The sequence below is a fragment of the Neolamprologus multifasciatus genome, chromosome 23, assembly GCF_963576455.1.
Source record: "Neolamprologus multifasciatus chromosome 23, fNeoMul1.2, whole genome shotgun sequence".
Taxonomy (NCBI): Eukaryota; Metazoa; Chordata; class Actinopteri; order Cichliformes; family Cichlidae; genus Neolamprologus; species Neolamprologus multifasciatus.
Genome location: NC_140460.1, coordinates 32,196,617 through 32,223,116, shown reverse-complemented (window position 1 = coordinate 32,223,116; position 26,500 = coordinate 32,196,617). Strand labels below are relative to the sequence as shown.

The following is a 26,500-nucleotide window of genomic DNA, read 5'->3' as shown; positions in this document are numbered from 1 at the left end:
ATCTATTGTCAAATTTCCTTTAAATGTCACAGGGAAGGGCTCTCAGGCTTAAAGAGATCGGTGCTTATCAGCAATTTTATGTTAACCTTACACTGTGTATTGTGGGAGTGGCGCTTGACTCCTTCCCACACTGACACCTCGTACAGACGTGGCAATATCTCCACAACAGCTACTCCCACGTTATTGCACTCTCCCACACTCCTCACACAAAGTGAGTCACCTGTAATGTTGGGTCAAAGGTTCCTTTGTGTTTTCATGTTAGGAAGTGAAGAGCAATAGTTTTGACTGTAATAGACAGGAATTGAAATCGCATGATAGCGTTCTACCCTCGCCAAGCAGCACTTTGCCCAAAGAATAAGCTGCTTATTTGTGCATCTCCCCAAAGTGAAGAGTTTAACGTGTAACGGGTGAGGCGCGTGTGATGACTGTCCCAAATGAAATATTTCAGCACAGTCATGGAAACTTCTGTATTTGCTTTAAGTTCAGGCAGACCGTAACAACCGCTGTCTCCTTGCGCCCTTTTCAAGTCATTGCAGAAAAAGATATATTTTGTCATCGTTCAGGAGTTGCGTGGACTGTTGCTTTACTCTGCATAGCCATTCCCTTTTCTTTATTTTTTTTGTTTGCCTAAACGTATTAAGCGTGAGCCAATATGTGGCAAAAGCAAACACTGTCTCATTCTTAAGCGGGACGCTGAACCAGTCCAGCCAGCACCATGACAAAGAACACGTCAGTCTCACTTGTAGAACTGAGAAAAGTCATGTTTCTGTATTCCTGCCATCATGTGTCAAAAGTCACAATATATTCCTTCATGTTACATAAAGTATTATTAATCCACAGTTTAATTGCAGCGCTTGAACTTGTTGAGTTGTTTAAGTGCTGGCAGGTAGTTGAATTCCTCTCTCAGTCTTTTCTTTATTTACTGCCCTGAAGCTCATTCTGTCTCCCCTGACTGACTGACCTCAGTTTGCCTTTGTAGTAATAAGCTTGCGGTAAGAACAAGCTCTGACCGCAGTGGCTCCCCGGAGCTCCAGCTCAAACCACAAATGCGCAGCCAACCGCCTCCCCAACACAACCTCGCTCCGTTCGCTTCCAGAGGTGAAGGCACGGGCTGCTTTCTAGTGCTCCGTTATTTCATTTTAAATGATGTTATTAGGCCATTTAATTCTTGACCGAGTGTTTCCTGTCCGCGCTCCAAACCCTTGTCTTCACACTTGTTTTACAAGGCAGATGCTAGTGAGGTAAAACTCTGCCAGCTTCAGGCTCCGCACTCAACGCTGAGTAGAAGTGGAATGAAAGGAACCAGGATGCAGTGTTCGCTGGTCTCTCTCCCGGCAGAGCTCACCTCTGATCAGTTTAAGTGTGTTTTATTTAGAGAAATTAAAACATTTATCGTCCTCCTTGTTTGTTTTTCATATTCCAGCCCTGATGCAGTGACATCATCAGAGTCTTCTAAACAAAATTTATTGTTTAGTTATTGTTAGGTGCACGTGGTCTTTCAGTCAGTCCAGGTTTTCAGGACAGTTAACAATGAAGTCTCATGGTTAATGTTGAACGATGCCACGTGGTGTGCTGACTTAAAAATAGATGTCACATGGCACCAAAAAAGGTTTACACGTAAATGCAAAGCTGACCTTTGTCAGGTACAAATGACACCAATTCTGTAGAATTGCTCACATATTCTTTCCCCCGTTCTGTCGCAGCTCACACCCCAGACAACAGCTTCCTGGGCTTTGTTGTGGAGCAGCACCTCAACGCCAGTGACATCAAGCACATCGATGACGTTAAGAGACAGAATCAGTCACTAGTCTATGGCAAGGTGGACAACTTCTGGAAGGTAACATCATCTTTAAATGCTCTTATATTAAACTTAAATTCATTTATATTGTTACTTATATGTGCCTTTATGTTTTTGTTTGCACATGTTTATGATCTTGTGGGGATAGGTTAATTGGATAATCCAAATTGCCTCTAGGTGTGAATGTGCGAGTGAATGTGAGTGCGAATGGTTGTCTGTTCCTGTGTGTTGGCCCTGCGACAGACTGGCGACCTGTCCAGGGTGTACCCCGCCTCTCGCCCTATGACAGCTGGGATAGGCTCCAGCGCCCCCCGCGACCCTGGAAAGGATAAGCGGAAGTGAATGGATGTTTATGATCTACATTCACTGCTTGCAGTCACTGTGTCTATACACCTGCAGATTCCACCTTTTTAACACTTACAAATGGGCACAAAGTTAGATATGTATGTCCTCCCTGTGAAGATGACAGGGACAGACTTCACTAAGCATGCCAGAGAATCCCAATGCACCAAGGATAACCCATTGTCAGCCCTCTGAGAGCTCTGCAGTGAAACTCTTTGAACAACCTTGGGTGAAACTTTCACAGGAAACTTAATAGCAGTCTGGTTTAGGAACTCAAATTCAGCTTATCACCTCCTTGGTGGAGGTTTTAATATATTCAAATGCATGCTCACTCTGCAGCACAGAGACCAAGGGATTACTGTATCCTAGACAAAAATGGCTTGGAGACTTTGGGGAGATTTGAACATTGTTTGGCTCGACATGGATGGCTGGATTAGTACCCAGGCCTTGATGAGCTTTCAGCTGACACCACGTATGCTTCTGAGTGGGTTGCTCCAGATCCAACTGACTCTATAGATGTCTGAACTCGATGGGATAATAATAGATGCTACAAAGAGAACTGTCCTCGTGTAGGAGGCAGTGTGATAAAGATGTGGAGGATTAAATAATAAGCCCAACCTAACCGATTAATGATCTTACTCTGGAAATAATACTGTTCTTGTGGATTGTTCCACTTGCTTTTATCTAACTTTACTTGCTGCCTTTAAGCTCATTTAAAATATGTGTACCGGTTTTTTTTATTCATACCTTTACTGTGTCTTGGAAAATCTGAGAGAACAGTTCTCAGCAGCTCTAACTGCGTCGGCAGACTTCAGCTTTGGAATAAAACAGAGCGCAGACAGCCTTCACTTGACAGAGAGCGACCCTGTCTGCAAGCATACACTTTGCACTGTGTGCAGAGGATATTGATGGAAAGGATTTTGTTCCTAAGAACAGCAACAAGATGTGTCGTTATGCACCACAATAAAAACTGTGATTATTAATTTGAAGCTAATATTTATGGTGAAATATTAAATCCGCTAAATTAATACTTCTTGGCTATCTAACTCATGGACAAGCTGCTCTCTAGTCCCTAAATTAGCTTGCAATAACCAACTAAGTGTTGCATTAGTTAAATATTACTTTAGCTGCTCTAACAAAGGCAACATAATGACCCCCAAAGTTATCATCACAAACAGATTCCGCACAAAATATAACACTGCAATCCAAATAAAGTACAATAATCAGTAACTGACAGTCCTCGTTTTCCACACAGTGGTGCTCTAGCAGAGCACGTTGGCCTATTCTTGCTACACAGTCGACTGGTTAGTAATGACATGTTCACGCTGTCATGTTTTCATACGACGAAACTTGTGTTTGTTTGAATTCGTGCTACAGCCGGTGGTAGAATGTGACTTTGTTAGCGTGCTCATTTCTGTTAAATGCATCTAGCTAACAATTTTAGCTGTTTGTATTGATGCTGTTTGCACTTACATTTTTAATTACACTTTGAGCTTCATCTTAGCACTGACGTTATCTATCTAGTTATTGTTGTCATTATTATTATTATTCCCTGCTGGCTTGCTGAGGCTGTTAGTGCTGACTGGCTTATTATTATGCCAACCACTGAGGTGATTCATCCTCAGAGAAGATAGTGAGAAGAAGTTAAAAAAAAAAAGAGCCCTCCTAATGTAAAACATATTCAACACTTACACTTCCAAGCCACTTTATAAGTCTGTAAATCCCGAGGCGTTACAGTTTCTAATCCAGAGGTGTACTGCTGTGGTTGATGGCTTCTTCTGGTGAGTCACTACACACACAGTATTGTGCCATTCAGTCTGGCTTTAAAAGGGCAGACGGGGAAGCCCATCAGCTCCCAGCAAGGGGCATTAGCTGCTAATCAGACTCCCGAGCGCGTTCATTACCTCCTGCTTTTAATTAAAGGGCCATTTTAGGGCTGACTGATAACGAGTTGACTGGCTTACTGCGTTTCCCTTCCTTGTTCACTTAAACCGTGCGGTGCTGCCATCTCCTTCTATGTACTCGAGAGGTTTCATTTCAAAATGACGATCGTCTTTTTAAAGTAGAAAGTGAGACCTGCTGTAAGAAGAGGCATAATGATTTCTGCCGTTAAATTACAATTCCCAATAAGAGCTGTCTACTTTTTGTTATCATTACGATTCCTTTCTTCAGTGTTTCTCATTATTTTTACCTGTGATGTATGATTTATGAGTTTGAGTCAAATTAAAGGTAAATGCAAACTGTGAAAAACACGATTTTATTTAACTAACAGTAAAATAATTCAGACTGCAACTAAAGGACAGGGTTTGATGATAAACTGTATATAAAAGATGTACTTCTTGCACTCAGTATTTTCTACTTTTTAATTGTCTTTTTATTAAAAAATTATTTTGTTGCAGAATTAATTTGTAGTATAAAACAACCCATTATCATATACTGTTATAGATTACGTTGGCCCACTAAATCACTAGTGGAAAATGTTGCCATAGAAGCATAAGGAGTATACTGATGCTGTTAATGGAGATGGGAAGAGGAAGTGGTGAAATTCTGCTTCTTTTCTCACATCCCCTTTAACCCATGTCCACACTAGTTCAGAGCTCACACTGCCTTTAAAAGAAAAGCTTCTTATGCATCATCTGAACAGCAGCGCTTTGTACATTCACGTTTATTTTATTTATTTGTTGCTCTCAGTGAGCGTAAAGCTGATCTCTAGATAAGTCTTATCATATGTTTTTGTTTTATTGAGCCAAAAAAGCAAAGGAGTGTGAAGAAAGTGGACACTGAGGATGAAAATGTGTGGCCCAAACAGGAGCCAGCGGACTTTAGCCGAAAACAGCCTCCTGCACAGGCAGGTTTAATGTGGGGTTTGGTGGGTAATAGACTTTATGTAAAACAGAGCTGCTTGAAAGTATGGTCACTTTCATCCCACGGGTGTGTGATGGGAAGCAGTGTGTGGAGTAGATCGATCGATCACACGCTCTCTCTCTTATAACGTTTGTGTACATTATTGGAATGTTATACGTACTTTTGTTTTTCTTTTGTCTTTTTTTTTTTTTTACATAATTTGAGCTATTTTCCAAAAAATCTTGCAAGATACACGTTATTAAACCTTTCATGTGGGCAAGAGCGATACCCATGTGCCATATTTGTACCTCCAAACAGGAATCTGGTGGGAACACGGGATACAGAACAAAAAAATGCAGTCTTTCTGAAACCCCGCAGAGATTTAATTAGAAAAAACCACACATGCTGGGAGCTTACAGAGGGGGAGGTGTTCCATGTTCATTACATCGTTCTCCAGAGAGGATGTATACTCAGAGCCTGAACACTGGTGTCAGAAGCGCTTCCCTGTGCCATGAAAAATTCATGCGTGATAAGGTCTGTCTGGCTGGAATGTTGCAAATAGAAATAACTGTGAGCTCATTAAGTGCAGACAGTGACCGAGACGGTTACAGCAAAGGTCCCTTAAAAGAAACCAATCATTATATCTCCTCATTTTCTATCTTATGTGTGCTGTTGGACATGTTGGATGTTTATATTAAGCATGGCCAACACGTTAAATAAGAAGGTCAGTTTATATACACATTTACTCCTCTAAATGCTCCATTACAGACTGTATTTTTCTACTCTTGGCTCTACGTGACATTAATAATATCAAATACCAAAGCCCCATTGACCCACTGTTCAAACCAACTCTTTACATGTTAGAAGAAATTTGTCTCAAAGAGAGGAAAGTGAGCAAAAACAAAAAAGGTGGACATGAACTGGAAGGGTGGCACCAAGGCATATACATATACAATTATGCTCCTGTTTGCCAGACGACACCCCTGGGCAACAGAAATATGAAGTCATGTGTAAAACTAAAACATGTCACAGGTTATTTGGGAGCAGTTTAGAGTCGGGGGAGCTGTGAGTGCTGCACCTAGTGTTGACCAGGATTATGAAAACTGAGGTGGAAATGAATAGATCTCTTTAATAAAAATCTTACTCTAGCGATCGTAGCTGATCGCATGTCTGTTAATCAACAGCGTACTATATAAATTGCCTTCAGTACCAGGATTATCAGCATTTGTATAGCTTTATGGATTTGTTTTATAACACTTAAATGTGTTGTTTTAACACATGAGCGAACTAAACAAGTTCTTTTATATTGCATTGAGTCTTTGGCTCTGTAACAGTGATGAGTAGCAAACCTCTACTCATCAATAGTAAACTGGCTGTTTTTCATTTGGCTGTGTGTGACCTCTGAAAAGCACACAGTAGCAGGTGGCTCATCTGACCTCGAGGTCGAGCACGGCTGCACGTGAAACGGCGAGGGAGGTCCTGGGGAACAAAGACATGGATGTTAAAAAATTATTTTGTTTTTATAAGAGCCAAGGTTGATTTTTGAGACCTGAAATAAGATGGCTAGACTTCCTTTGAGAGAGCTGTTTCTATAGCAACCCATAGCTGGAGGAGTAGAAATGCAGACCCAAGCAGCTGAGAGTGACCAAATGCCCCCCTCCCCTTAATCTTTTTCCATTCATTCACACATACACACACATTATACAATCGAGCTGTGTGTCGGTGGCTCCTGGCAGGTCAATGTTAAGAATGTAATGGCAATACAGTTTCACCAAGGAGCAATGAACAGGCAGTGATGATACCATTAATGCTCAGTAACTCAATATTAATTGTAACTGTAATAATAAAAGTAAAAATGATACATTTAGAAGATTTATAATATATTAAAGAGGAAGGATTCTTCTCTAGGTTTAATTAAAAACATCAATGAGTGATTATTGCTTTTACCTTGACTTGCAGCAGCAGCGTGCTACATTAGTCGGTTTTCCTATTTCACAGCATTCAGCGTGTAAGAGAGCATTTGATGAGACAGAAGGGAACATGGAGAAAGGTGAGAATGAGTGGGCTGTACAGGGAGGGAGAGCTGCAGGCCCTTGGCGGCAGATCAGAGGACATGGTGAAGAAAGACGAATCGCACCGCGCTGACAGGGAGAGAGACACAAACACACGGAGCTCACACAAGCAGCACAGTCAGAGCACTCTAACCCTTGTAGGCTCATAAGCAGACAGCATTGTGATTCCCCTTCTATGATAATCCAGTTGAGTCGAACATTATATGAAGTTTGAGGGAAGAGATGGGCTGGGTTGGAAACATTTTTTATTGCGGTTATTAAATTGACTTCTCCTGTCACAGATGTTTTATTAAATTAGGCTCAAGACATTTCCAGAAGGTGGGAGCTGTTATTGCTTTTCTTTGTTGATCTGCAGTGTTAAATATTCAGTTTGCCATTTGTAGTATTTTGCAACTGGAAAAGCAGGACATCCTGAAAAGAAACAATACTTAGCAGCTAAATTCATGCGTTTGGTGCTGAAATGTACAAAAATTCATAAAATTTTGGCACACATGATAAAATACTTTAACTAAGCCTGGGTCTGTATTTCGAAAAAACAAAAACTTAGAAATTACTCAGTTTTCTGATAAACGTTTTTTATACTTTTTATACAGTATATATAATTATATTTTCAAATACAGATATAACAGATATAATAGACAACAGTGTTACTATTCAAATACAAGTATACGATACAGTTCATGCATGAATTAACTTTAGTACCCCTGCAATGAATGAAGGCTAGACTACAAGTTATTTATTTTTTTGTGAACAGATTTTTCCAGCTCCGGTCTTCAGGCCCCATGTGTGATACTTATCTACTTATATATTGCAAAGTAAAGACCCCACAATAATATAGAGAAAACCCCAACAATCAGATGACCCTCTACATTAGGCGACAGCGAGAAGGAAAGACGTCCTTTTAACAGGTAGAAACCTCCTACAGGACGAGGGATACGGGACAAGGAAGAATACCCATTTCAGCTGGACGTCCTCTGTTGGTAGTGTAGCAAAGAGGCTAATAAAATCAATAAAAGCCATGGGTGTGTACCTACAACGCTAGCAGAACTAACACACACGCACTGTGTATACAGTCTTATATTTGAGGAGCACACAGACAATTAGAACGCAGTCTTTAATAATTTTTTAATAATGTTTGTCTACCCTAGATTGAAATTTGATTTTCAATCACTGAAATTGTGAAACGGTGGCAGTTGATAATTCAACCAGTGAGAAGAGTTGAACTGTCAGCTCTGTGATTTAAAGAGACAAGTGAAGCTGGCAGGGTCATTTGTCATTGTATGTCCTGGTTTTATAAAAGTGAAGAGGAAACACGCATTGAATATTGACACTCTCTGCTTCCACAAACATTTACAGGAGAGGTGTTTAATTTAGACAGCACAGGGACGGAGCAGGAGAACACACAGAAACCATAAATAAATCAGTAAATTGTAGTAGCTCTATTTGGCTATAAAGGAGAAATGTATTACCCAGCACCATATCCATACTGAATGTGAGTACCTTTCTTAGCCAGGAATTAGCTTAAACTCCTCCCAGTAGCACCTATTTTGTTCCCTGCACCCTTTTGTGCTTTAAATGTGTGGAAAAATGGTATTCCCCTGTGCCTTGAGCTACCATATACAAGCCTTTAATAGCACCCATTGAAGCATGTGACATATACAGGTGTTTCTATCACAGCAGGGCAAAGAAGGATTTTATAGCCACGGTTTCTCTGTTTGCTTTTTTTATGATTATGATTATTAGTCCTCCTCTACAGGACTTGAAATTCAACTCTTTGTCACACACCAGTCCAGGCTGAAACACTTGGATGATTAATGCAGAGCCTATACACACAGCTGGGGTGGCAGTCATGTAGCACCTCCTCTACTGTCTCACAATCAAAAACATGCTCCGTGTGGTGGAACTACCAGATTCCTCCAGTAGATTAGAGACTGCTCTGCCTAATGGGGCATTGCAGGGTATTGAAGTGTAATGACCTTTCCTGACTGCACCCCAAGCATCTCTGGATGCAGATTTATCACCAGCATTCCTGTGGCTATTCCTTCAGCATCTGTCAAGCTAGCTATTGAATTTTCCAGATTGTCCATGAAGGTAGCAGCGCCAAATGAGCCAACACACTGGTGATCAAGCCTTCTGATAAAAGTATTCCAGTATTTATAGTGTGCTTTAATATTTGTCACAGCAATGGTTTAAAAGCATTTAAACGTTATGAAATCATCACAAGAGAAGCAGTGTTTGTAAGTTTTGCACCTGCCGTTGTTGTTAACCACACATGCATCTACAATAGGAAACAACAGCAGGCTAATTTGAAATACTAATAAAAGCAGAGGGAGCAGCAACGGTGAGCTGTTAAATTAGTAACTCATCAGGGGTTTGGTATGTACACTATAAGCTAAAAGTACTCACTGGTCTGCTTTCACACTCATATGAACCTGAGTGACATCATATTCTTAATCTGTAGGGTTTAATATGATGTGGGCCCCACCCTTTGCAACTGTAAAAGCTTCATGTTTGTTTGTGTTTATAGGAATTCTTCCAGAAGCACATTTGTGAGGTCAGGAAATGACATTGACATTGGACTCTGTGCAGGCCAGTCAAGTGCTTCCACACCAAACTCTCACCCATGTCTTTGTGGACCTTGCTTTTTGTACTAGTGCACAGTCATGTTGGAACAGGAAGCAGCCATACTCACAGAGCTGGTATGCTGAACCATTAGGAGTTCCTTTCAGTGGAACTAAGGCAGAGAGGTTGCGCAGGTCATCTGCTAATCGGAAGGTTGGTGGTTCAGTTCCTGGTTGCTCCCAGTCTGCATGCCAAATATCCTTTGGGAAGATATTAACCCCAAGTTCTACAAATGTTAGATAAAAAGCACTCACTTAGAAAAAGCATAGAAAAAAGTGCTTGTGTGAATGGTACCTGGTGACTAAAGTCATTGTGTCGGCCACTACATCTGCTTTACATATCTGTGTATGTGATGTTTTCTTTTGGGATGTGTGAAAGGGAATCATTGAGCCATCAGCAGATGTAATACTGAGCTTGACTCTGTGTCCTCCCTGAAGTGACTCCATGGTTGATTTTTAAAACATACAGCGACAAAGATAAACCTCTCTGCAGCACCGTTGTACACATCACACTTAAACTGCAGCCTTTCTCCGAGGCTCAGTATATCACTGCAGTATGTGTGTTGAATGGGTCTGAGTGTTGTGGAGGGAAATGATTTTTCCTGTCTCTCTGAAGAATGGCTGAAGTGATTTTCTTTTTTTTACTTCATTTTATTCTTTGCTTTGATTGACAAGCTAGCAGTTTTGGGGCCCCCAGAGTCTCTCAGTTGGAAATAATTTCAGATTGGGGAGGGGGCCGATCTGAGGTGCGTTTGATGTTCGATGTTGAAGGCAGTTTGATGGTCATGTAAGTTGAAGCGCATGCATCTGTCTGCATTCTGATGAGGCTCAAGCTCCCCGCGCCTCTTCAGGTTACTGCTCGACTCAACAGTCTGCTCTCTTTTCTTTAACTTGAGGCCTGAGAACAAAATCAAGTTTAGGAGGACTATATACAGTTGTGTACATGTATTTCAATGATTTTCTTTTTTAAACATGTCAGACCCCTGTATTGAGCTCAGTGTTTTACCAGTTGAAATAATCCTTCTTTTTATCCTATACCTGTCTGGGGAAAAAAGCAGTTTAACTTCTACCTTTAAGAAAACCTCTTCTGATTGGCTGCCTCGTTGTAAATAGGTTTGTAGAGATGTTGCGAGCCAAGAGTAGAAAAAACCCTCTAAAGCCTGAGCTTTTTGGCTTACAGAGATCACTTGTACTTACAATGGCCTTATTTTTTTTATCCATGTTTAATATAAGCCACTGTTCTAACTGTGCATGCGTATGAAAGGAAATAAATAAAAGCATAATAGATTCCCTTTAAACCAAAAATGTGTGTGGTTCTGCTGTTCTCCGATTCTGTGTTGCTCACGCTGTCTGCTTCCATCCCTGGACACTCATCCCTCAGCCCGACAGAAAGCAGCAGCCTCCTCTCCTGTTTCCTCTTTGAGCCAAGGTTTACAAATTCCCTCTGATTTACAAGGTCATAAAACGCACCTCCTCCTCCCCCCCCCCGCTTCAATCAGCCTCGCCAGCTCAGGCAGTTATTTTATAACTCGTTTGGTGTTTTGAAGCTGAGCCTGATGAGCAAGGGGCAGGTGCGCGACTGTAGGCTGACAGCTTGGCGTTAACACTTTAATACTGTAGGCTTGCACTACAGGATTTTTCCTGGTTTTTAACTCTAATGGGGACCATCAGCTACAAAATTTAGACAAACTGAATTGATTATGCACTTATCAAGAACGTGAGAGCCATTGCGTCACCCCCTGCTGGCCGTTAGAAACAATGCACAGTTAAGGCAGTTAGCTTTGGTTTCACAGTTCATACAGACAGTTAAACCATGAGCTAGTCACGCGAGAGCTATCACTGTTGCACATTGACTTGCTGAACACACTGTGACACTTGGTGCATTTGAGGGTTTTTTGAGTTTTATTGCGTTTTACAGTCTTGCTGTTGTGTAAACGTTGCAAGAGTCGTTTTTTATTATAGGGTTTGTTGGTCATAAAAAAAGACGTGACTGCCAACCGTAATATTCAGAGTATTCGTTTATGAACATAACATCAAAAACTCTGATTTTGAAGTAATCCTAGCTCTTTTAGTCAGTCAGTGCACCATAAACTGATGTAAAAGTAAAAAATATGTTGCATATGTACATAATTAAAATATTGATGTGAATCACCATTAGACGTATTTCGGTTATTGCTTTAAATAAGGCAAACTTGTAAAATATCAGATATATTATATATTATAGACCAGCAGTTTATTTGCTCGTCTTTTTTTCCTTAGCGTCTTCTGAGCTCCTGCAGCATCGCGTTAGAGTTTCAATGCGATGTTCTGCTTTCTCTTCAGATACCAACCAGTAACCTTGATTAGGACCTTATAAGACCTCCTCACTCACTCCCTCTCACACTCACAAAGGCACGCACACAAATCCTGGCTCAGCTCTCCTGAGTGAGGAGATTACAGGATAGTGATTTCACCTTCTAATTAGGACTTCATCTCTCTCTCACACACACACACACACACACACACACACACACACACACACACACACACACACACACACACAGGCTGCTTTAGTTACAGCAGGCTGGCTGGAGGCATCTGATAGCCAGGCCTCCAGGGACCCTGACGAGCGACTACCTGAAATTTAACCCCCAAAAGGAAGTACTGTGGGAGACACACACACACAACAGCACGGAGCAGGAACAGATCCTGGAGGTAGAACAGAATCAAAGGCAGGCTCGTGTGTAGGATATCTGATTTATACTTTTAACAACAGTGAAGCCTTGCCTCTCTATGAGTGTTAAAGTGTGTGTGTGTGTGTGTGTGTGTGTGTGTGTGTGTGTGTGTGTGTGTGTGTGTGTGTGTGGCTTCACATCACGATGGAGAAGAGTGGCAGCTTTCATCTTACTGCCTCCCTGAAGGGTTCTACCTTAAGAGCGCTCAGCTGCACTGTACCTCGCTCCCACAGGGCTCAGTGCTTAGAAGGCACAGGATACAGTTAAAAACATATTTTGCACTTCAGTTCAGCATTTTATGTTCGAGTGTTGCTGGGTTATACAACAGTTATGTCCTTGTTTTTAAAAGTCAAACACCTGCTGCGGGTTTCTCTGTGGGAGCAACTTAAATATGATCGCCTAAATAAGGAATAATTTGCAGAACCAAAAGCAAGTCCAGAAAACTTTTGACTGGGAGTTTTTAAAAAGCCCATTTTTCTAATTCACATGTTTCCGTGTCTTCTGTTCATCATTAGCTAACACATGTCTTTTTGACGCCTTTTGCATATCTAAATCTGCAAACTACAATCTGATGTGACTTAGTGACAGTGGGGAGGAAGAGCTTCCTTTTTAACAGGAAGAGATCTTTAACAAGGCTTAGGGATGATCTACCACGACACCTTTGTGGGCTGCATGTCCCTCTACTTGACATTAGTTTGTAGAGAGGCATGCATCTGATGTCAGCTGGTAGACTTCTATTGCTCTGAATGAACTGAGAAAATTCAGTTCAGTTTTATTAATGTAGCACTGAATCACAGCAACAGTATTCTTTACACTGAAAGGGAAAGAGCCTAAGGTAGTCCAGAGTGCCCTAACAATCAGACAACCCCCCCACCCCCAAACAAGCACTTGGCTACACTGGGAAGGAAAAACTCCCTTTTAACACGAAGAGGCTCCGAAGAGAGGCAGAGATAAATAATAACTGATTAAATGTATAAATGTATAAACACAGAGAGTGAAAACCACTTTGAATGCTGTTTATTGTGAGGCGGCACTGCTTCCTGTCATACCCGTCCTCTCTTCAAACCTGTGTGAAATACCTCCAAACCGCAAACTCTTTATGCTGTCGGTTTGATTCAAAATAACAGGTGTGAAATGTCGCCAACCAAACAGTTAAACCTCGTTCCAGTGTGGAGAATCTGCAGTTCAGGCCAGCTTTAACATCTGCAAGTATGGCTGCAAGTTGCTTAACTAATTACCGAAAAAGGAGCTGACATATCCTGAATCGCAGTGCCTAGTATTTGTCTCAAGTTAAAAACAAGAAATGGTCCTACATTTACCACAATGCAATTGGATAGCTGTAGCTGTTTCTCTTTAAAACTCCTTTCCCCCCATTGTAAAATTGCTAAAAAGCAAAAAAAAAAAAAAAAAAAAAGTAACAACACTGGCAAAAACACAGGGAAACTGTGTTTGTCTGTTATCAGTAGACGCCCCTTTAAATTAGATTAGATTGTTTTTCTATCCATGTTTCACATTTGACCTGATAATCAGTTTGTCAGCATTCCTGTGCAGTAGAAACAGGCCAGGCACGACTTTAAGTGTAAAAGTAGCAGGATTACTTGGTTTTAGGTCTTCTTCTTTAGGAACATAACAGATCAGGTAGACTTTACTAACAACAGATACTGTGTGCACTGATGCTCCTTTTACAGTGCTATTTTTAGCTGAGCCCACCACTCAAGCCAGATGGTCTGTCGAGTAGCCTGAACAAAAGTTCACCGGGACACAAAATGAAATACAGATACTGATCCCCTCAAACAGAAATTGCTATTCGAAGGGCTTCATAGCAGGAGATTTTGTTTCTAGATTATACCAGTTTAACCTAAAAGGGTTGATGTTTGAATGCTGCTTTGAACCTAATTTAAATTGATCTGCTTCATTTCCTCCCCATTTGTTTTTTAGGACAAGAAGAAGTACCTGGACATCATTCACAGCTACATGGAGGTTCACGGCACAGTACACGGCACCAGCACCGTGCACCTCCCGGGCTACGTTAAGAACCACGGCATCCTTAGCGGCCGAGACCTTCAGTTCCTCCTGAGAGAAACGAAGGTGAGAGATCCTCACTTTAAATCATCTAACATGGAAAAATGAGCCTTGAGGGAAATAAAAGTACATGGCTGCAGTTCTTACTAGGTGGCTGTAAAAGCCACAGATCAACTCCCACACTTTGCCACACTGACATTTTTTTAAATAATGAAGAAATTGTAGCGAGGCTTACCTGCAGTATATCGAAGAAACTCTGTATCTTTTTTAACTAACCTTGGACTTTTTGATGCGCCGTGACTACAAAATCACCTCTGAATGTTTTTCGTCTTGCTTTATATTTAGTCTGCTTGTCAAAAGAAATTGAAAAAAGAAATATTAAAGCCCATATCAGTGCTACAAAAATAAGTCTACAGGCAAGTTGGAGTAAATATGTGATTCTTCTGAGACTTATTGGAGGTTTGGTTTCACATAAAAATGTCTTTATGTGAATGGAGGTCTTCTTCTGAAAGAGCCTTGAGCCAAGTGGCTGTGCTTTCTCTGAGCCTGGCCGTTCACAGAGGTACTTCCCCATTCAGGTCATGACTTGTCCCTTCCTCTCACTACTCAAACCACTCGCACTGACAAAGACAACTACATGGCAACACACACTGTAGCCAGTATGAATTGTGTTGTGCAGAGCAAGCTCTTCAGGGGCAGTGACGTATGAGAGGCAGGTTTCTAGGTTTTACGAATGTATGCAAGGCTGCTAAACATACAACACTTTGTTTTACACCTATTAAAACAAACACTTGTAGGTAAAAATAATAAATAATTCCCAGAAGCTGCAGTCCCCTCTTCTTGTTAAAGCAGTTGCTTTATATCTATAATTAGCTGTCCGCTTTAGTTCTTTCAACTATAGTTATTGCAGCTTTGTGCAGGTTCATCTTTGATATACAATCTAGGTTTTAAACTAGACAGTTTTACCACCGGATTGATTTATCTTGGGACACATTCATTACACAAACATACCTGTTGCCCTAGAAGTCTGCTAAAGGTCAGGACACTGCTTCTCACTTGAGCCTAAACCCTGATAGTGTCCATAACTGCCACACAGAACAGAAATACAAGCAGAAGAAGCAGAAATCGATTTCCTGTGAGGTCTGCCGTGACCTGTCATGGTTTTGCTAAGTCTGCATGGTCATGAGTGGACGTGTTCTGAACGGTCTGTGGACCCACTTTGAAAACGTATCCAAAAAATTCCCACCGAGCTGCAAACTTCTAAAGAGCTACAGAATGAAAATGACAAGATCCTCAGATAGCTGACAGCAGCATCCGCTGTAGGTGCAAACTGGCACTAATTCAGCTAAGAATCTTTCTGGCTTCAGTCTTCATCCCTTTCAGGAAAAAAGGAGGTGAGGGGAGGCTTCGATTTTCTTTAGCCTCTGAAACTAGATACTTTCAGGCAAGGGAGGGACATCAGAGCGAGACAGCCACAGCTCACGATACAGTCAGTTATAGAAAAAAAATGGATATATAGCTAAACCTCTTTGTCCTTAGCAGAGCTGCAGAGTTGCTTTAGCCATAAAACATTAGTGATTCTGTCCTGAGCACCTGAAACCAAGGATCCGGTGATGTTCGAGGCACCGAGGCACAGAAAGACAAAGATGCATTCTGCAGTGGAGCGGATCATTAAAGACTGAAGGCAAACAACGCTCCACCAACAGTGCAGTGAATTATGATTTGCTGGAGCGAGAGCTTTATTAGCAAAGTCTGGCAGGTAAACACACAACAGAACCGGGATATAATATAAACCTCCATATCTTCTCATTACATGCGTTCCTGGCTGGAAACCCATCGGGGAACGGCCAATTAAATCGCACAAAACCAGACATTTCTCCGGCATTCTTGTTTAAGAGTTTACAAGCAAAACAAGGGGCGTTGTAGGCACTCGTCCTTTCGTCGCTTAAACAACACGTTTACTGTTACCTGCGAGCAGACTGCCTCAGCTAATTGGCCTCGTGAGGTTTAGCTTTAAAAGTACTCCCGCGTTGAGGCGCTTTTGCGAATACGTTGCCTTGTGACATTTGAAGGAAGGGGGGAGGTTGTTCAAGCTCCAAATTCCCTGAAATAAACTGTGACGCGCTGCGCTCTATCAGGTGAATAGCGTGGATGATCAAACCGCTGACATGCAGCAAAGCGTTGCTGCGTCATGTTGCAGACTGGCAGAGTCAGAGGTTTTTGATGTTTCTCTCTCTGCCTTCTCACATCCGTCTCACAGGCCTGTCTAACTCAACCTGTTAGATTCTCTTGCTTCTGTTTTTCCACCTTCTGCACACACCGTGCTTTCAACAACCCTTTTATGCTACTGTATGCAGTGTGTGCCAAATAAGAAATGGTATTAGTATGGTAATGGTGTTTGTCTTGCCCCACCGTTAATGCCGCTGTAATCAGCATAAAGGGAAAACTCAAACATCCCATGGCAGGTCCTGGGATTAGAAATATCATGAACAAACAGCCTAATTAACTCGCTGGGTCATTACACTCAGAAGCCACTGCGTTTTTAAGCCCTGCGTGGCAACGGCAGAAATCTGATGTTGTTCCAGCACGTTTTGCATGACGACTTTCATTCCAGATACCTCGTTAGCTTAAATTTACATGCTAGTCAAAGGTGCAGATAGCAGCTTCTTCTCCTTTGTATATGATCTTGATCTGGCGCTGAGTTCTGCAAGTTACTAAGAGATTGTGGAAGTTGTAGCACCACTTTATGTTTTGGTTTCTGTGTGTTCAGGTCTTTTGGCTAATAGCTGCTCACTGTTCCAGGGAAAGACAGTTGAAATAATCAGAAATGCAAAACACCTGCTGCTACTGTGGCTAAGAACTAAGGCGCTATTGTTGCATGAGATAATGTTGGAAAGTTCAGGTGATGTCTGACAATTAACAGACACCGTAATGTAAAGAAGAACACATTTAATATCATTTATAGAGCATTTTGGTTTCCACGGACAAATTTCACCTCTTGTATTTTTCTGATTTTGTTTTTTATGCAAATTAACCGATCTGACCAATCAGACCACCAACAATACTGAATATACAATGAATATACAGTGATATAAAGATGGTAAAATAATACTTTTTCACCTCAGACACACAGCTAGACACAGCTTCGAGTCTCAATTGATCACCTCGGATGTGATCCCTACCCTGCCAGCAAGAGTTCAAACTGCCCCACAGACAAATATCCTGAAATTCGTACGAAAGAGTGCGAGACAGCATCAACTCCTGGATCAAACTATGAAAATCTCCCTACTGTTGCCGTCTCCTGAGGATCGGATTAGTGTTTAGAAGCATCAGGACCAGCTCACCATCGCTTGATGTTGACTCCAGTTTAATCATAGTGCATTTTTGGGTGGATTTTGGCAAAACTTTAGCAAAATTGCAACTGTTTCGATGTTATACGACAAATTTGCATCATATATCTTCAATGTGCTCAGTGCATAAAGGTGTTAGCTGAAAGCTCAGGCTGATCTAAAGTGTCCGTTAGTCTCCATTTCATCCACTATGTTTCTGTGTGATGTCAAAGAGAGCAGATACTTTAATTCCTGACTAAATTCCAAGAGTAGAACATTTATTTGGCTGGGAATGATCATAAGAATTTAACTTTTAGTGTGTGAGCGCGTCACATTTGTTAGTAAAATAAAATCCCCTCCCTCCACCCTCAAACCACATCTGCAAGGTGATACATGATATTTTCATATCTATATAACTTCTTATATGCACAGTCTCACTTTCACTCACCCATTCAAACTGTTTTTCTGATCATTTTGTCGAGGCTTGCAAAAAACCCTGAGGGCGTTTATGCTGCTTCTTCTGAAAGTGTTTAAAACAAACAAGCCCCCCCCAAAAAAAACTGGTAAAGGAAGTGATCTTTGATATTTAATAACTACAGGTAACTAGTACTACAGTAACATCTGTTCTTCCCTACAACATTTAAGTGCTTTCAGAGACGGCTACTGGTATTTAAAAAAAATGATTCTTGGCCCTCATTAATATTTTTAGTAAAATGCAGCTGACATATATAAAATCCAAGGTTTATTTATTTAAGGAAAATATGCATATGTATACCAATGAAATCCATTAAATTTGACCAGATTCTAGTTAAATTAAAAGTTTTCGAATGTACTTGCGTTTACAGAACATTTACATGTAGTCAGGTTGCTTAAAGGCAACTTTTTGAGGCTCCAGTGATTACACTACAGGATGTTCACATGACAAAAACACATTTTTCATTAACAGCATACACACACAAAAATACACAATTATTGTAAACAAAAAAGAAAAAAAAAAGATAATGATAAAATGATAAAAATGATAAAATATTGATATTAAATGGATAAAATGTGATTGATTTCTGTTGATTTTTTTACAATAATTGTATATTTTGTACAGTTGCTGTTACTGACTCCCGCATTGCCCTCATGCATATTTGACTGTTAGCACTGATGCTACTTTTTTCCTTCAGATGTTCTGCAGATAATCATTAGTTGCATCCCTCGACTTTAAAGCTGAGCGATGAGAGCAGAAATGAAATCTTCTCGTGTCGTAGGTGTGTGTCCTTTGCATGAGTAAGGCAGGATGTTTCCTCAGGGGTCCAAATCGATAGCAGCTTTCATGTGGAGAGCTGCATGATGTTGAAGTCAGCCTGTCCATGAGCACGGGACTCCAGAGCCGTTGCAAACTAATGATGAGATTGTGGGTCAGTGCCATAAACTTGTTTTTGTTTTTGTTTTTTAAATCCATTCACATCTAGCTACAATCAATTTGCAAGCGTTAGTCATAAACTCCCACCTGAGTTATTCAGTGTGTTTATCTCTGCTCTTCTCCCCCTCTGTGTCCTCTCCCTACAAGTACCAGCTGGCTGGTTTGCAGCTTTCGGGAGCCTTTGCATACATGCGATTAAAGAATGCACGTGCTTTGCTGCCACCTGTTGGCAGAAATATTTCAGTAACACCCACAGCTGAAAGAGCAGAATTCTCTCCACAGGTCTGATTATTCATGTGACTACAGGCATACCTCATGACACAGCGCTGCATTGTGCACTTAAAGAAAGCGTGTGTATGTAACACCGACTCAAACACACAGATAAGCCATTGTGTCAGCCAGCTGGCTCCACTCAATAAGCCACTCAGCTGGCACCCAGCCTCCCCTCTCAGTTCCTCGATTGCTGTCTCACTACTCATGCAGGCGAGCTCCACAAATATTTGCTTTCTTTCCACTCAGGAGAAGAAAAATTGCTTCTAGAACCCTCCACCTGTTTTCACTGTTTACTGAAATAAATGTTTGGGATTCTGGCTAAGCACAAACAGTGGAGACACTATACCGTAGCATAAACACCCAGAAACTTCCCGTCCCGGTCGGCCGTCAGGTTTTGAGGAATGTCACAGTTTTACTTTCAGTGCTGAGAAGCCACTCGTTCCTTGTACAGAGCCTTCTTTTTTTTTGTTTAATATAGAAAACTACATGTTTACTACATGGTGGTGGAAAATTGTGAGACGGCCCCCTTTGAGCAAGCACATGGCGACAGCAGGAAGGAAAACCACTTTTTTAACAGAAAGAAACCTCCAGCAGAACCAGGCTTAGAGGTTTGAGTAGAAAAATTACGTATTTCTGTGTTAGGCTAATGGCTAATGTGGTGCCAAACAAGCCGAAGAAACACCTAAAAGACATAAACGTTGGTTTAAATGAGTCATTTCAGAGCTGAAAGGCGGTTCTAAGGTGTCTTTGACAGTTTCCATGATCGTTTACTATCTGATTTGATTGCTGAGCTATTATATACCTCCACGCCTAAGATATCAAACTCCTTCAGCCCCGTGGGAGGAGTAAACGTAAAAGTGATGTCTTCATATTATCGCGCTAGTTTTCCCTCCCTTGTTTCATGGCGAAAATGTGCTGCCTCCGTCACAATTTGTGCTGATAACAGGGGAGATTTGTTTCTACAAGGCGCTATTGGCGACTCCTCAACACAGCCAGTAAACTTCGGCGCCCCTCTGCCTCCTCCCACCGGCACCTTTAGTTGTGCTTATTTCAGGACCTGCACACTGCTGTTCACACATGCCTCCTCCTTACTGACTTGTGTTTGTTAATATCCAGCCTATGGAGCCTGACAGCCGTGTGTGTTCTCTCCTCTGCAGCTGTTTGTGGGTCTTTCCTTCCCCTACGAGGGTCCCGCCCCCCTGGAGGCCATTGCCAACGGCTGTGCCTTCCTCAACCCCAAGTTCAACCCTTCGAAGAGCAGCAAGAACACAGACTTCTTCAAGGGCAAACCCACCCTGAGAGAGGTGAGAGGAGTGCGGGATTTCTCCCCCGCAGCTCGACCCATAACTTTCAAATAGTTTGATTTTCCTAACACCCCACCCCCACCCCCCACCCCTCTCATTTCTGCTTAATTGCCCGCAGCTGACCTCTCAGCACCCATACGCCGAGGTGTACATCGGTCGGCCCCACGTGTGGACGGTGGATATCGAGAACTCTGCCGAAGTAGAGAGGGCCATCCGCTCCATCCTCAGCCAAAAGGTAACCGCGGGCGACTGAAAGACGCTGAAATTTGGTGCAATTTCACAAATGTTATTGCATATTTGTTTCTACAACAAGGGCAGAAGCCCCTTAGGTGCTGTACAGACACACAAGCTTTCGACCCTACTGCTGCATAGCTGCAAACATCTTTTAACTAAATTCGCTGCACATTCAGCAAGCTTTAACTGACAGACTTTAATACCTTAAATGAACTTAAATACAAACACAACAAGTCATCTTCAAATTCCCTTTTATGCCCCTTTCATCCTCACTGGGTTTCAGCACTTTTCACCTTCATTTCTTGCCAGTCTGGCTCCTGGGTGTTCAGTCAGTAATTGCAGTGAGTCTCTCATCATGAGCTGACAGATCTGACGCGCCTTCTTCTCAACCTGCTTCCTTCTTTATGTTTTCTTTCAATTACTCTTTTTTTTACCCCCCTTATCAAGTTAAATGTCAGACCTTTTCTTTTTTTTTTTCTCCATCCGAGCCGCTGTCTGAATCTCAGAGGACACAACATTCACCTGATCTGTATTGCAGCGCAGGCACTTCCCAAAGGTGTGCTTTTTCCAGCTTCATCCTCTGACACTATTCTTTCAATTTCTTCACTTGTGAAATTCTTGTGCTTTTTTTTAAGCTGCCAGGCTTCTCTCTTAAGCATCACCACTTTTTCCACAATACACCTCCAGGGAAATTTCCATATATAGTGAATATTCTAAATGGTGGTGGTTCTAATATATAGCACCAAACCACAACAACAGTTGCTTCAAGGTGCTTTGCATTGCAAGGTAAGGACCATATTGTAATACAAGAAAATTTAGAAAACCCCAACAATCATATGACCCACTATGAGTAAGCGCTTTGGCGACAGTGGGAAGGAAAAACTCCCTTTTAACACGAAGAAACCTCCAGCAGAACCATGCTCAGGGAGGGGCGGGGCCATCTGCTGGGACCGGTTGGGGGTTAATGAATAAAAAGGTTAAATGAGCTTCAGTGTACACTTGTTTGTTGTACAGACCTTCTTGCATACATAAACATGATTGATTCCAGCAGTGTCACTGTTAGTGAAATGGACCTGTGTTGATCAAGTGATTGTAACATAAAACCTCCTGTGTCTGGGAGGTCCAGTCTCCTTTTTAGTATTCCTGCTACAATTGCAACATGAGGACAAAAGTGTGCTCTAAGCCACTCGGAGAACAGATCGAAAAGTAAAAGTCAGGACGTGGCTACAAAAAGATTTCCAACTGCTGGGATGATTTGTCCAATCGAGGTTCTTTGGCCTGATGAGACAGAATTTGAGCTTGTTGTCCATTAGACTAGATGCTGTAGCATCTAATCTAATGGACATCCCCACAAATACACCATCTCCACTGTGAAGCATGGTGGAGGCAGCATCATGCTCTGGGGTGCTTCTCAGCAGCGAGCCCTGGAAGGCTTGTAAAGGCAGAGAAGGACATGAATGCAGACAAATATGCACCAAAGCAGAGAAATGATCCACAGACAACAAGGTGAATGTTCTTGATTGGCCCAGATCTCAGTCTGATCGAGAACGTGTGGCTGGACTTGAAAAGAGTGTGAGTGGGCTTTTATTATTAACGTTATTGCCTCCATTGTGAAGAGGGAATGAATTTGTTTACTGAATAAAAATGTGGACAGCTGCTTTCATAGATTTCATATATGATGAGCTGCAGTGAATGAATCTGAAAAATTCAAATCTTCAAATCTTCTTCTTCTAAGTTAAAAAGCAAGTGTGCCTCACATGTCTTAACATGGAGCAAAACAGTGATTGTGTAAATGGCGTCCTGGCTGACCGGAGTCGTTAAGGAAAACCTTGTCGGAGCCGCAGGAGGATTGATGGAGATATCGTGTTCCGCCTCCTGGTCCGGGCCCATGCATATTTAAAACCGGACTCAGGACCTCGTTGTGTTGTTGTACTCCACCGAGCTGGTCAGAACAATGCCTGTGTTCACTGGACGAGCCCACAGAGCCTCATATGCTCCGTGATCCATGGCGAGACGCAGCCTACCAGGCTCCGGCTCGCCTCCTGCTCCCTCCCTCCCTTCCCCTCTCCTCATCCTTGCTTCCTCCCAGCAGCCAAATGCTCAGAGGGAGCATGGAGCGACTCAGCTCGGCAACAAAGGCTGCAGTTGTTGGTCGTCCCCCGTTTGAAGTTTCCATCAGCAAATCGGAGAGTGTGGAGAGGCGGACAGCGGCGCAAAGATCAGACAGCAAGCTAACGCTTCACTGGGAGGCGCTCTCTGAGCGTCATCATATAGAAACACTGTCGAGCACAAGAGTTTACAAGCTTCCTCACCCTGCACGTGTTTTAACAGTCTGTGTTTTGTGTTATTCAGATTGAGCCCTACCTGCCCTATGAGTTCACCTGCGAGGGGATGCTGCAGAGAGTGAACGCCTTCATCGAGAACCAGGTACTGCCTCTGCAGAGCGCCTCTCCATCTTTTCCACATGCACACAAGTCAGAATGAAACCATGTCGGGGCTTTAATTCATGCCACCCTCAGCTTTGGTTGGCGTCCCCAGGGCCATATAGATTTTAAAACCATCAAGTTCAGCTGCTGCTGATTAAAATTCAAAGATTAAAGCCTGTCGAAATAACTCAACATAAGCATTTACAGCAAGTAGACATCAAAGCAAAATGAAATATGAGAGGAAGCAGAAGCTATAAGAGCGATCAAAACATCCCATGAAATGAACAAAATCTACAATAAAGATGAATTTAACGAAGTTTGACAGGTACGCCAACACCTTTCTGTCATCTCCCTGATCATTTCCTGTTATCTTCAAATTAAAGGTATAACATGCCAACAAAATGCCTTTATTCAGATTAATTTTGCTCTTATTTTCTGTCATATTGTGTTACAGTGTTGGAAGATCATATTAAAGACAGACATGTTTTTTAAATAATGAGGTCGGCACGTGTACAAAGAATACTACACGTTTCATTTCTGTCAGCTTTTAAGCTCTTGGATCTCTGTAATCTCCGAGCACAGAAGCCCCACCCACCTCCTATTTAAACCTTCTGCTTGCATGTGGCAACCAATCATATGAAAGTTAGTTTAAAGAGCGGCAGAGCTAACTTATTTTTACTTTCTTTACATAAAGCATACAGGTATTACAGAGTTACGAGGGTTTTTTTTCCTTTTCTTTTTTCCTCCTTTTTGCACTCCTGTTGTTTAACATCATGTTGTGTCCTCAGGACTTCTGTCACGGTCAGGTCATGTGGCCTCCCCTCAGCGCCCTGCAAGTGAAGCTGGCAGAGCCCGGGCACTCCTGCAAGCAGGTCTGTCAGGAGGAGCAGCTCATCTGTGAGCCCTCCTTCTTCCAGCACCTTAACAAGGACAAAGACCTGGCCAGGTGGGACACATACTTTGTCTCAATATTAGTGGCCACCAGGTGGCAGCACGACACAGGCTTGAGCTCATGTGAGCAGTTTATTCTTCTCTGACGAGCTGCTGAAACCTGCAGTTATAGTTATGACCACTGGTGGGCTGAGTTTAGTTACAGAAGAAAAATGGATTATCAAGCCTGCAGCTCAAAGACACCAGTGTGTGCATGTGTTTTCTCCTCTTGTCTGTCCTTCACATTAAAAAAAAGTGTTGAAAAATAAAATCTAAAGCGGTCCATCTCTCTGTCAGGTTTGGCATGGACTGTCAAACGGTGGAGTCGAGCGCCGACACCGTTGTGCCAGCATACAGTGAGACTCGCCATCACTGCATCTTCCAGTCGGACCTGCTGCTGTTCAGCTGCGCCGGCGCCCACTCGACACTGCAGCGCATCTGTCCCTGCCGTGACTACATGAAGGGCCAGGTGGCGCTGTGCAAAGACTGCCTATAGCAGCAGCACCCAGGCTGACAGAGGGTCAGGAATCAGATGGGATTGCGGTGATCGGGGAGGGGGCGGTGGTGGGCGGATGTACAGCAGCTTCAAGAAGTGTGGTTGAGGGAGACGCACATTCCCGAGCAGTCATGCAGCTATCAAACACACAAACCAGACTCCTTTGTGACAACAACAGAACATAAAGAACAATCACAGGACTGAGCTCGCTCTTCATATTTATTGTTTTCCTCCGGTAGCTGGAGGAGGAGCACTCCTGCAGCTGACCGGAGCATCTGCCAACTCTCACCTTCATCAGCGGGTGGCGCTATGAGGCCTGGAAGTGGCGTGGATTTACTTGAATCAACAAAGGGAGTCGTACGAAGTCGCAGCAGATGAGGTGGACTGCACATATCGGTGACCCTCCACCCCTCCACTCCACCCCTCCGTCCATCTCACCCCTGCTCTAATCTGAAACTGTTATTTTTAGGTAGGTTTGCACTGGACCGGCATTGCTGAAGGCCCACATCCCCCAGCATACACACACACACACACATAGAAACACACACAAACACAGTGGGCTGTAATCAGATTTACACTGTAACCAACCCATTCGTCTCTTCTGAACAAAAAAAAAACTAGATCGGACAAGTAAAAGTAGAAATCTAGATTTTTATCCTGGCAGTTTCGATCGTTTCCTGACGCATCCTCACCAGACTCCGTGATCTTCATCCCCACCCCACTCCCAACCTTAAAAGAGAGGAAACTCAAGACTGTCGTGTTCAGTTTTCATACATTTAAGTTGCACACGTTTTAAAACGTTGTAAAGATAAGGGACTGTGTGTGACTGTGAGTCTGTGTGTTTCTGCAAAAGGCCAGTAGAGAATTGTAATTTTTTTTGTTTGTCTGCCTGTTTTAAGCACACCATCCGGCACTAGGCACGCACCAAAATGACATCGCTCGTTCTCTGTGTCGTGACGTTGAGTCGTAGACGATAGCCGTCATCAGTAGCAGCGGTAACACCTTGCAACAAAAGGCTGGGAAGCCTTACTGTCAACACGTTGTTCTGAAGACTCAGAGAAACACAAAATCCTTACTTACAGAGATGTTCGTCCATGTCTTTGCGTAGTAAACTGTTTTTAAAAAAAGACTAAGAAAAAAAAAAGACAAAACACAGATTCACACTCGTCTCCCATCTTCCACACGACCGCTGTAAATCCTTTGCAGCATACTGTACGCACCACAGACATGTCAACAAAGAGCTCCGCGGCGGGCGCTACGCCTTGCATCTCCTCCTTTCCTTTGGATAATCATTAGGATCTTAATTTGCCTGTTTATTTGCTAAAAAAAAAAAAAAAGATAAATAAGGAAAAAAAGATGAGATTTGTATTTCTTGTGGTGAATGGAAAAAATGCACTAAGTTAATCAGAGGTTTAACATGATATTAGTAACACTGTATATTGTTCATATGAGTTTTAAAGGTTTTCTTTTGTATTTATTTTGTATACAGATCTTTATCGCTGTGTTCGGCTGGAAATCTTTTTCTTTTTTTATTTATAGGATGGGTGTCTTTTCTTTTGTTTCCCTTTTTATTGACTTTTATTTATGGAGGGTAATTTAAATGTAATTAAAAAAAAGCATATTTGTCTCTAGGTGTATGAATAAAGAGAAGGAGACTTTGTCTTCTGCTGTCCTGCTTTCAGCT

The 26,500-nt window shown here is 42.2% G+C and overlaps 1 protein-coding gene across 3 annotated transcripts in view; it reads left to right on the top strand.

Moving 5' to 3' along the window:
* Window positions 1–25,413, top strand: part of mgat5 (alpha-1,6-mannosylglycoprotein 6-beta-N-acetylglucosaminyltransferase) — a 98,743-nt gene extending 73,330 nt beyond the window's left edge. For all 3 annotated transcript variants that reach the window (XM_085149937.1, XM_085149936.1, XM_085149938.1), the window contains exons 11-17: window positions 1,704–1,837; window positions 14,330–14,479; window positions 20,584–20,730; window positions 20,849–20,965; window positions 23,317–23,391; window positions 24,179–24,336; window positions 24,618–25,413. In XM_085149937.1, coding sequence (XP_085006063.1) covers window positions 1,704–1,837; window positions 14,330–14,479; window positions 20,584–20,730; window positions 20,849–20,965; window positions 23,317–23,391; window positions 24,179–24,336; window positions 24,618–24,816 — 980 coding nt within the window. In that variant the 3' untranslated portion in view covers window positions 24,817–25,413. The remainder of the gene's footprint in view (window positions 1–1,703; window positions 1,838–14,329; window positions 14,480–20,583; window positions 20,731–20,848; window positions 20,966–23,316; window positions 23,392–24,178; window positions 24,337–24,617) is intronic.
* The last annotated feature ends 1,087 nt before the right edge of the window (window positions 25,414–26,500 follow it).